An 11,649-nucleotide genomic window follows, 5' to 3' on the forward strand; every position below is an offset into this window, starting at 1 on the left:
CCCATCCAACCTGGCCTTGAGCCCCTCCAGAGATGGGGCACCACAGCTTCTCTGGGCAGCTGTGCCAGTGCCTCACTGCCCTCTGAGAAAAGGATTTCTTCCTAGTACCTTACATAAATCTCCCCTCTTTTAATTTGAAGCCATTCCCCCTTGTTCTGTTACTATCAGACCACGAAAAAAATCAGTCCCCATCTTCTTCTTCAAGTACTTTAAGGCTGTGATGAGATCTCCCTGGAGTCTTGTCAGAGTATGTTGCTTCATACCCTTTTAGGATCCTCTCGATGCATTTCTTTGTGATCAATAACATCCGTTTACTCCTGCACATTGGGCAAACAGCCTCTGGAGCAGAACCTGGGGCTCTGGAAGACAGGCATTTTTCTGTTCTAAACCTACCAAAGCAGCCTCAGGAAAGCAGGCAGGGGAGGGCACGTCCCTCGTGGCCAATCCCCTTAGTGTGGGAGCAGCATAGGAGTGGAGGTGGCAAAGTCAGGTAGGGACCTGCCGTGGTGACAATGAAATGGGCAGACCTTAGAGCTCTCTCCTGCTTGTCAGGGGAATGCTGTGGGCTGCCAGCCCCATGCAACATGAGAGCAGTGAGTGGGAGAGCCGCATCCCGCCTGCCCTGCAGATTAACCTCGGTGCCACACATCGCTACCTCCAGAAGGGCTGCGGCGCAGGAACCGATGCTCCATCAGCACCAGGAGAAAGTGAGTTGCTGCTTTTGTGCTGTCCTAAGCAGGGGATGGTAAATAGCTGGAGAATGCTTAATAGCTTGTGTATTCATGTCTAAGGCAGTTTCTCCCACAGCACAATTATTTCCTTGTCACCGATGTTCTCTTCCTGGAAGGTACGTTTCAGATTTGTTGCTTTGTAATCACAGGGAAATAACAGGTTATGCAAAGTTTGTCTTGGATGTGTTGCAATTGTTTATACTCATATGCCCGAGTTAATAATTAATAGCTGTATGAATAATAAACTGAAAGAACTGTGGAAAGGTTTTGTTCCCTCTTGCAAATACTTCTTTAGGAAAACCGTTCACTAAAGGCAGCAGAGCTTTGCTGTCAATTACTCCCATTGTCTTCTGTTAAAAAACTGTCTTGAGAAAGGCACTGGCAGAGGACGGTCAGGGGAAGAGCAGCTGGGACCTGTGCTTTATTCTGCTGTTTAATTTACAAATCAGGCTGGTGATGCAGGGAGTACAAAGCACAACAAACACGCCATCACTGTGTGGCTCTGCAATTTGCTGGCACTGACACCATGCGCTGTCCCAACCCGTGAGTGGGAGCTGAGACACCCAGCACCAGGTAACCCTGCTTCTGGACTCCAGTCTCCATCCTCTTCATGGCCATCTTCTTTGCGTCTTTCTAACATGTGGCTTTCCTTGCTTGCATCTTTTTTCTTAGTCTGAGATTTGAACAGAAGAAACTCGATTGCTGGAATACACTTTGTATACCATTTGCACTAATGAATTAAGCATAGATCTTTGGGTTTGGTAAATCTCTAACTCAGTGTAATGCTTAACTTGAACTTCTGTGCCAGACAGGTTAGAAATGGAGCTTAGAAATGATACAACCAAAAATTTGCCATCAAATGTTCTTTCCTAAAGTTCACACAGTGTGAATATCTCTGCTCTAAAAAGGCATCGATTTGACACAAAAACCAGAGAATTTTAAAAAGTGGTTTTAAAATTTCTGTCAGCATTTTGATGTTGAAGTGCTCATTTTGGTTCGGTGGTGTTCAGATAGGGTGGCCCCCCATCCTGATTCCCCAATGGGATCAGCAGAGAGAGGAATAAACAAAGCATTACCTGTTTTATGAAAATTCCATTAGGAAGACTACACAAGTCTACTCTTTATGTATGTGGGTACATATTTTTTGAAGGCCACGAGAATCATGCTAAGCTCAAAAGCCCTAACATTGTAGCTTGCATGTATTTAACACATTCTGAATCAGCTGCAGTACTGAAAGAAACTGTATTTGTTGAGGCTTCCCTTAAACAAAAACAAAATCAGCCTGATGAATGGAAAAAGGATGGGTCATTCAGTAACAGAACCAGCAAGATAGCGGAATGTGATGATATTTGATTAAAGTAGAAGTAAGATGTTTTCACACTGTAACACATATCCATACACGCCGTGTTTCTCCTTAGCACAGGAGTCAGGGGTTGATTTGGATGCCCCATCCCTGGAGACACTCAAGGTCAGACGGGACGGGACTCTGAGAACCTGATGGAGCTGTGGGTGTCCCTGCTCATTGCAGGGGAGTTGGACTAGATGGCTTTTAAGGGTTTCCCATCTGAAACAATTCTGTGACTTCTGGAATTAATCTATTCCAGCCTAATACTGAAGCAGGGACACATACAGCTGCTCAAGATGTCTGAGGGTTCATGCATTGTTCAGGTTCAATGCAGTAGAACTGCCTGATTTATCTTGCATTTCTACCACAGCCTGGAAGGAATTTGTTCCCCTACATGTGACAGCAGCTCAGCCCAGTGACAGCAGCTCAGGCTTTTGCTGTACAGGTAAAAGAAGAAACCATGTTCAAGTAAGGAGCAACAAGCATGGTTCATGCTGCAGTCCAGAAGTGTGCAGGTTGTCAGCACTTACTGCTGCTGCTCTACCCACCTCCTCAGTGCCACCTGAGCTGTGAAATGCAGTGTATTCTACATGGCCCTCTCATACCTGCATGCAAACATGAAAACAGAGAGGCAGTCCTCACTGTTCTCCTTCTAAATGCTTTGGGCTTTATCCAGTCTTTCATGTTATTTTGGTCTAAATTGGGTGGCTTTGGTATTCATTCTGTGTACGTTGCCCAAGCTGCACAAGATTATATGGATTTAAGCTCCTCTTTGCTTAATACAGCACTTTCACACAGGCACATGCTAACACAAGTGATCAATGAAGGGTTTTAATTAGTTTTTTTTCTGAATAGAGAATGGAAGAAAGGACCCCATGAAGAAATTAATTGTATAGGCTGGGGACTCCCATTGAATAGGATTAACTTTCCTTGAGACAGTAGCATTCTCACACAACAGTCACAGGCTTTTTATTGCTTTTTTGCAGTTTTCTTCATACACAGGATCTGCAATTAGCAAAAAATAAAATAAAATTAAATTAAATTAAAAATAACTGGAATGATCAAAGCAAATTGAGAAACCTGAAATGACACTATTACTAAGTAGGTGTTGGAAATATCCTGTAGCTATCCGAACCTGTAAAGAAAAAGGTGAGGATGGAATCTTGTGCCAGGAAACTTTGGGGATAATGTGCTACAAAATGGGGTTTCGGTGCTGGAAAGATGGTATACAAGTAACAGTATTCACGGTTCAAGCAGTCACACCAGAATTGTTTTCTTCTGGTATCTGTGTCTAATCCAATTTTCACTTAAAAGGCCCCCTGCTCAGGGCAAAAATGAACAGATGACCAGCTGAGTTCAGATCATTTGAAGACATTTTTCTTCAGAATCAGGTTGCTGCTATCTCCAGCATGTGTGACACTTTCCTAAAACCATCACGGCTTGTGTTTGCCACTAAGCAAAGACCCAGCTCGGGAGAAGAACTTCCTTCCCCACTGCAGCCAGGCTGGGGGACATGCTGCGTGTGCCGGGCCTCATTTTCTTCCAATCTTTGCATTACTGAACATACAGGCTGCTGTGCCTTCCACATGCATTGGCTGAGGCTGCGCTCAGAGGTAGGGGCACTGTACTCTTTTCTAGATGAGTCTAAGAGGAAAACAGGATGGTAGATGGCTGTGGAATTCAGAAAACCACCTTTGGATGGTGAGGCACTGGCACAGCTGCCCAGAGAAGCTGTGGTGCCCCATCCCCGGAGGCCTCAAGGCCAGGTTGGATGGGGCCCAGGGCAGCCTGAGCTGGTGGGGGGCAGCCCTGCCCATGGCAGGGGTTGGGGTGAGTGGGCTTTGAGCTCTCTTCCAGCCAAAATCTACACTTCAAAATATTTTTGAGGTTTTTTAATGCAGGAATAGCAGGTTACCATAGAGAAACGCTGTCAGCTGTTTGCAAGAGAACTGGACCAAGCACCAGGAATACTAATGGTGTGATGATACTCTGCCATTGCTTAGTGAAGCTGGGTGAATGTTTAGGAGAAAAACAGGCATAAAGAAGGACCTCTGGGGCCTTGCAGTCTAAATGATACTTGAGGCAGTTTTTTATTAACTTCAGTTTTTCTCACACGCTGATTTAATTTTTCACTTTATTCTCAAACACTAAGTGCTTATCTATCTGTCACTCCGGATGGCAAGTTTGGGTAATTTGATTTGATAACTGTTTACCTGCTGTGTTATTTGCCTATTTTCCTTCCACTTCTAATTGTATTTCCCGACAAGACCATGTAAGGATGGGAAGAGAAGGAAAGCAGGAATTATGTTATCTAATTCACCAAGATAGGTGTGGATTTGTTGGAGGTGACAGCTGTAACAGATGACCAGTCACTGATAAAAGACATTACAAAAACATTACAATTACAGCACATAATTTCAGAACACTATCTAATTGTCAGCTGACTGTATAAAGCTAACTTCAAAAAAGCAACAGTGCAGTTGGGTGAAGGGCTTGTTATAGTGCCCCACCTACCCCTCATTGGAAACATGGTTGTTTGAGATGCTGTAAAGTCAGTACTGTCATGCATAAGCTACTTTGTTTGAATAAACCACCATCAGTTTGGACACTGCCTCTTTGCTGTGTTGGAATAAAAGAAAAAGCCATAGTGGTACCTCTGCTGCTGGAGGTTATCTTGCAGCCTTGCACAGCTCTAGACTTCGCTACTAGAAAGTTTGAAAGAAACTTCCAGCAGCAGCACAGAAGCCCTATAGCACATACTACACTTAGGCTACAGAGCCACTTTGTGTTTTAACCAAAGTGTGTTGATCATATACATCTCTGCAATTGCTTAATGAACAAGTTCGGTCATTTCTAGTGTGAAAATGTATTGTCATTTTAATTTCTGAGTCTTCAGTTAAAATTTTGTTTACTTAATTTGCACTCATACTGTTAACTTTGTCTAGATTTTCTGCTGGCAAATACTTTCTCTGAAATAGATAAATCCCAATAATTTTATTGACATGTGAAAGTGTCTGCGATTTATTTTATCCTAACTGTGAGCCATAGCTGAAGAGTTGAGCAAACACAGTGTGAAGGTTTAGTAAATAGGATTTTCAACACATTCTATGCTGAGAGGCTTAGATGCTGGGTATCGAATTCATCTGGCAATAAGGATATCAGAACAGTCACAGCTTGGATGTGTCTGACCTTTGAAGTTAAACGTTAGCTAACACTTGGATTGGTATTTCTGGTATGTTCCGCAATAAGTCTGAGGAATGTGCGTTAAATATTTGATTTCAACATTAAAATGTCTGTATTCTTTTAAGAAAACAATGTGCTACATTCAAGGAGTATATATGGAATGAAATCATGTTTGAGTCAGTTTGCTTACATTTACACTACACAAGAATATATAAGAATGCATAAGAGGGCCATAATCTGTCAGACCAAAGATCTGTCTAGTCATGTAGCCACCTCCTAGTGTCTCTGGGAGATGTCTCTCTCTTGTGCTTCAAAAAATCGAAGAACAATTGATCTCTACACACTATCCCCATGTTATTTGTGCTGTTGCAGTTTACCAGCCGCCTCTTTTCCTGGCTAGACTCCTATCTTACCTAGTTCCACCTTACTTAAAGGGAAACCATTCTATATCTCATTGTCCTTGTTGCTCTTCTCCATCCTTTCTGAAATAGTGGGATCTGAACTGCATACAACAGGCAAGTGTGAGCAAAAGATTTATGCAGAAGATCAACAATATTGTCTTTTTTCCCTATACTTTCCTACTACTACTTAGAAATTTAATCACTTTTTGGTTGCTGTTTTTTTCATGCAGGTGTCTATCACAAACTAAAGATCTCAGTCCCATAGAGGATCAGCTGGTAATGTCCAGCCCAAAGTCCATTATTCCTTATTGCCATTTTTTTTTCCTACATGTGCACGTTCCTTTTTCTTCTTTTTCCTATAGATGCCAAAGTTCTGGCCGTTTCCATATCATGATTTTCTGTTGATTCAAGTACAATTTCCTCTATAAATGAAAAATATGGAAAGTAGGACACAAATTATTTGGTCAAAATGCAATTATGTATGTATTTTGTTTAATATCAGTGAAAGAACAACCTCAGTTGAATTTTCGGCAGCTTAAAACATTCAAATCTAAATTGCAAATTTTCCCTTTATTTTCTGTTAAATTACCATTAGGTTTTAGCAGAAGACTTCATTGCCTAATGATGGGAGACTGGATATTAGAAACAAAACAATTCATATTTTTATTGCAAATACTATTATTTTCCTATTTATCTGGTATGTTTTCCACAATTGTAGTTGCATTGCCATGTCATCTGAAGTGCTGGACACACCTTCTGGACATGGAGCAATCTTCACACATTCTAAAGACCAAAATTCCTTCCACTGCATGCCCTACTGTTTCCCTCACTAGAACCTGCTGCCTTTAGTCAAAATTTGGGTCTACCGTTTCTTGGTGGTTCAAAACAGTTACAGACAAATCAAACAAACTTTGTAACATTTTGTAATTTTTAGTTGAGAAATGCCAATTTTCATCTGTGCTTGCACCATCACTCAATAATATGCCAAATGTGTTTGCTAAGATCCAACACTGCTCTGAAAATCCAAGGGCTTGTTGCTGCGAAGTCTCACCAGTCCTGCCCTCAACCATTTGAGGTGGACCATGGTTGGGATGGAAAATTGCTCAGTGCTCCACCGCATTCCTGAAGGTACTACTTCGTTTTACCAGGATAAATGAAGGGAGCCAGAGCAATCAGAATCTGTCCTATACTGGTTGCCATGCAGAGACGGTGAGAGATGGTCCTTGCATCTCAAAACTTACAGGTTAAGGTTGAAAATGATGTAGCTTTATATGGACAAAAAGCAAGTTTTATGGCAACAGGTTGGCTCCGCATGGCTCTGAAGGATACATGCTGCATCCAGCAGTGCGTCTGATAATAAATGAGAAGAGCAAAGCAGTATTAACAGTTAAGCGTCTTCAGTATAATAAATTGTTTTCTTTCAGTAGGTAAAGACAAGCGATAAAATCCACTGTGTAAAAGGAGAAGACACGTGGCATCTTGGCACCAGTACTAATGAAGCTAACAGCCTTCTCTACTTTCTGTTTTTGGCTGGCTCTCTTTTTGGCTGGCTTCCTCGGCATATGCATTACTGACAGTTTTATGGGAAGTCAGAAGAACCATACACTAATTTTCACCAGGGAAAGCAATATTCGCAACTGCAGTTGCTTGGCGGATATCCGTGACTGCGACTACAGCCTGGCAAACCTGTTGTGCAATTGCAGAACAGTGCTGCCTTCTACCATGGAAAAAACTGACTACAATAGCGACCTGACAATTTGGTTCACAGACACCTCTGTGCTGGAGATGCTCCTCAACTTCACAATGGTGTGGGATTTGAAGCTCTCCTTCTGTGGCACTACTCCTCTACCAACAGAATACTTGACCATTTGGGGACTGAGAAAACTCCGGGTAAAAAATAAGGTCAAGGGACAATTTCCAGAGCAGAGCGTAACCATCTACAGTAGCAGCAAGAATGAAAAAGAAGATCTACTCACAATGCACAACAAAGACAGGCAAATGTTAGTATACATTTCTTTTCTGGATACCTCTCTTTTCAATGGATATTCTTTGCTGAAGTCGTATAGTGTGGAAAATGTCTCTAGTATCACAGAGCACTTTCACAACCTGCTGTACTCCAATGTTTTCTCAAACTCAGATAACAAAAGTTATGTTGTAACATTCATTTACTGAGTTCTCTAGCACAGTCAGCCAAAGGCATGGCAACTGCTGAGAGAGAGGTGGGACTCTGTTTGGTTTGGCCAGAAGGAGTCATTACAGGATGAAAAGTTTGACTGTGTACTCTACAAGGAGGCGTTTGAAGTAATACAGACTCTTCTGACTATCTCAGTAAACGCTTCCTTAAAGAGCAAAGCACACATGAAACAAGGTGAAAGCATCACTACAAATCTTTTATATTGTAAGTTAGGAACCGAACACACGCTCTGTTCCCTGACAATCTTGGTCGCTCTCCACTGGGCACATTCTGGTTGATCAATACTTTTCTTCCAATGAGGGAGGCCCAAACTGCCAGTAGTACTCTGCACGCAGGGTGAATAATCTCTTGCCTACATTTACTGGCCTCACCCCTGTGCTGTGAGGTTCAAGGCATTTGGAACAGGCTGCCCAGATACGTTGTCGATACCCATCCCTGGAGGTGTTCAAGGCCAGATTGGATGGGACCCTGGGCTGCCTGGTCTAGAATTAAATGCGGATGTGGATGGCTCTGCCTGTGGTAGGGGAGTTGGAGCTTGATGATCCTTGAGGTCCCTTCCAACCCAAGCCATTCCATGATTCAAAGAATCTATGATTCTATGATTTGAGATGGTTACAAGTTACCAGAGAAAAACTGAGAGTGCTGGTTTTCCTTGCCCTCTGCTGAGTCCTCAGAGCTGGGATCCCCATGCTCAGCCTGGGTGACAGAGCCTCTTAGGACAGCAAAGGCAGCTTTGCAGTCTGCTTCCCACCTCGGCATAACCAACGGTGCATTTGTGAGATGGCCAGCAATCTGTTTTGGCTAGAAGTATGGTGGGCTGGATTTTCAGTATGTGATGGAGGGTGCCCAGTCATGTAGCAGGGTACTCTCATTTTCCATTCATCATGAGAAAGAGTGGGCAAGAGGTCACCCTGCAAAATGCCTTGATTATAAAGGTGTTTTTCCCATTGATGGCTCCTTTCCCCAAATACAACAAAGTTGATTTCATCTTTTGTGCTAATGGTAAACTCCCTGTCTCTAAGAGAAGGAGAAAACAAGCCATCCTGCGACTCATCTGATAGGTAAGGCAAGGCTTCAGGCAGACAGGTATCAGCTGTACTGAGGGAGAAAGATTGCCATTCCCTGAAAAACATCAGGACAATGTCAATAGCCAAAAGTCTACTCCTTGCCCATGTCTGCAGGATTCACATTCTATGAGACACAATTAAGGCTGGAATCAATGTGTATAGTATAATAAAGTCCAAACAGAATTGCAGTGCCAGCAAAGGATTACATTTTTCTCTTAATCTGGGATAAAATACATGTACCGAGGGGAACAGTTATTAGATTCTGAGGAACCAATGAATTTGTTTCATTAACTTTAAACTAAGCCTTGCTCATAATTATAATCAATGGTGAAGCAGTTTTGCTAGGTAACACAACTCAATTTTATTTTTTTTTACATACACTTAATTACTGCAGGCTTTGCCACTGAAATCAACTGTATAATAGCTATTAGGATAATCAGGTCGATTTGCAATTGAAAATTAACAGATTTAAAGACATTGGTGTTTATGGGCTGAGGAGTGAACTCAATTTAACTCAGAGAGCTATTCAATCAGCTATTGTACAGACTTTTGTCATTCGTCAGCACCTTGAAAACAAATTAAAAGTTTTTTTCCACAAATGAAAAATATTACTTGTGAACACTCTATGGTCACAAGTTACAACATGGTTAGGAGCTGAAGCTAAGGTGACAGAGGTTAGGAGCAGGGGTGTTTTTCTGAGCATGTACTTGCCTGGTATGGATTATTGAAGAATATAAATCATCCTGGCTCTGCAAAACTACTAACATAAACTGGCTGGTCATTAACTCTGCACAGGATACTCTTGTTAAAAACAAACAAACAAACAAACACATAATATATTGATTTCTAAATCTTATTAATCCTCTCTTAAAAGTCAAGCCTAAATCTTTTTCAGTGAATTCACTGATGCTCTGCTGCCCTCTAGTAAAAAATGTGCTGAATAACACAGTAACACACTACTGTATTGCCAGGGTAGCAATAATTGCTGAGGTTACTGTTTGAAACTCACATGCAGAGCAGAAACTGAGGACGTGTGTATTCTGGCTTTCTTGGGAAGAAATCACATTAATAGATCTGTGTGCTTTTTAATGCTGTAAATTAAAGTTTTGATTACCCTTGCCACAGCTGTGTTCTGAATAATGATAAAATAAAAGATATCATATTCGTGTGTACAAGTAAACACTGCAGAAATCTTCAAGGAGTCAGGGAAAATCCTGCTTTCAGTTACATGATTGGCAGAAATCCACAGCACTAATATTGCATTGATCTTTGCAGTTCATACATTCTTCTCCAACAGATACCAAGAGCCTGATTCTCCCAATTTACTTTTGATTTGGTTTTGCCATATAAAAGCACCACTTTAGAAGCTTACAGAATTTCTTCACAGCAATTCAAAGAGCTAAATACAAAGCAAAGTACATAACGCATACAACGTGAGATTTATTAATTCTGTTAGCAGAGGTTTCTTTTCTTTGTATCTGGACAACCTGCAATGATACATTAAGTATCACGCTGCAGAAATGATTACATAATTTCATAGAATTATAGAATGGCTTAGGTTAGAAGGAACCATAAAGATCACCTGGTTCCAACCCCTGACGTCGACAGCACTGCCCCCCACCAGCTCAGGCAGCCCAGGACCCCATTCAACCTGGCCTTGAGTGCCTCCAGGAATGGGGCACCCACAGCCTTTCTGGCCAGCCTGTTATGTTTCTCACCACTATCTAACATCTAACTTAAATCTCCCCTCTTTCAGTTTAAAGCCGTTCCCACTTGTCCTATCATCACACAGTGCAAAATGTTGGCCTTGCTTCTGCTGATAAGCTCCCTTTAGGCACTGGAAGGCTACAGCAAGGTTGCACTGGAGACTTTTCCTCTACAGGTTGAACAGGCCAGATCCCTCAGCCTTCCTTCATAAGAGATGAGCTCCAGCCCTCTGATCAGGACCTGCTCCAAAAGCTCCGCACTTTTCCTGTGCTGAGGGCCCTAGATTTAGTGAATCCATTAAATGTTAGTGTAAGATTGTTCAATCATACCCCTAACTTAGCATCATCATTTTATGGTGTTTCATCACATATTTACAGTATCTAATATTTATATACAGTGCTTTCATTCTCTATATATGAAGTCCAACCTGGTTTGCTGGTTTTCAGTCTTGGTGTGCCAATGAATAGAAATTGAGCCTTTTTTAGGGGCTGTGGAATGCCGGCCAAGGAGGGGCTGCAAGATGGAGGCTACTCGATCATAGATCATTTGAGTTAGAAGGGATCTTCCAACTCCCCTGCAGTGAACAGGGACATCTACAGCTCCATCAGGTTGCTCAGAGCCTGGGAGGATGAAGGGGCCTCCCCAAGTCCCAGCACTTGTACCTGGAAGGAGTTCTTAAGAAGGCCGGTGACACACGGGCCGCAAGTTCAAAGGGCCCGCGCGCCCTGCCCGCCCCTCCCCCCTCTACCGCGCGCCGCTTTCCCGACACAAGATGGCGGCAGAGGCGGTCCCATTGGAAAGAAGGGGAGGAGGGAGCGGCACGCGGCGTGTCGAGTCGCTCTAGTCCCGGCTCTCTACGCTCCCTGCTGAGTACGCTCTACCCTCGTTTCGCAGCCTCTCTATGGTCGGGAGGTTTCTGTCCGTTGCTGGGGGGGAGGCGGCGGGCGGCAGCCGACAGGGGGCACTGTGGGCGGTGGAGCGGCGGCCATGATGCTCGGCGAGCCGGGCCTGGGCCGCGGCG

At 42.9% G+C, this 11,649-nt stretch overlaps 1 protein-coding gene across 4 annotated transcripts; it reads left to right on the forward strand.

Annotated features, from left to right (window-relative positions):
- Positions 1-110: 110 nt before the first annotated feature.
- On the forward strand, positions 111-10,477 carry C1H21orf62 (chromosome 1 C21orf62 homolog). Of its 4 annotated transcripts, none has more exons than XM_010722928.3 (2): positions 111-707; positions 7,088-10,477. In XM_010722928.3, the coding sequence occupies exon 2, from the start codon at positions 7,155-7,157 to the stop codon at positions 7,830-7,832; it is 678 nt and encodes a 225-aa protein (XP_010721230.1). In that variant the 5' UTR covers positions 111-707; positions 7,088-7,154; the 3' UTR covers positions 7,833-10,477. The 4 variants fall into 4 exon arrangements, with proteins under 4 accessions (XP_010721230.1, XP_010721216.1, XP_010721212.1 ...); XM_010722914.3 differs by having other exon boundaries at positions 112-707; positions 7,085-10,477; XM_010722910.3 differs by lacking the exon at positions 111-707 and adding an exon at positions 722-1,304 and having other exon boundaries at positions 7,085-10,477.
- Positions 10,478-11,649: the final 1,172 nt, after the last annotated feature.

This window comes from Meleagris gallopavo, chromosome 1 (assembly GCF_000146605.3).
Source record: "Meleagris gallopavo isolate NT-WF06-2002-E0010 breed Aviagen turkey brand Nicholas breeding stock chromosome 1, Turkey_5.1, whole genome shotgun sequence".
NCBI classification, from domain to species: domain Eukaryota; kingdom Metazoa; phylum Chordata; class Aves; order Galliformes; family Phasianidae; genus Meleagris; species Meleagris gallopavo.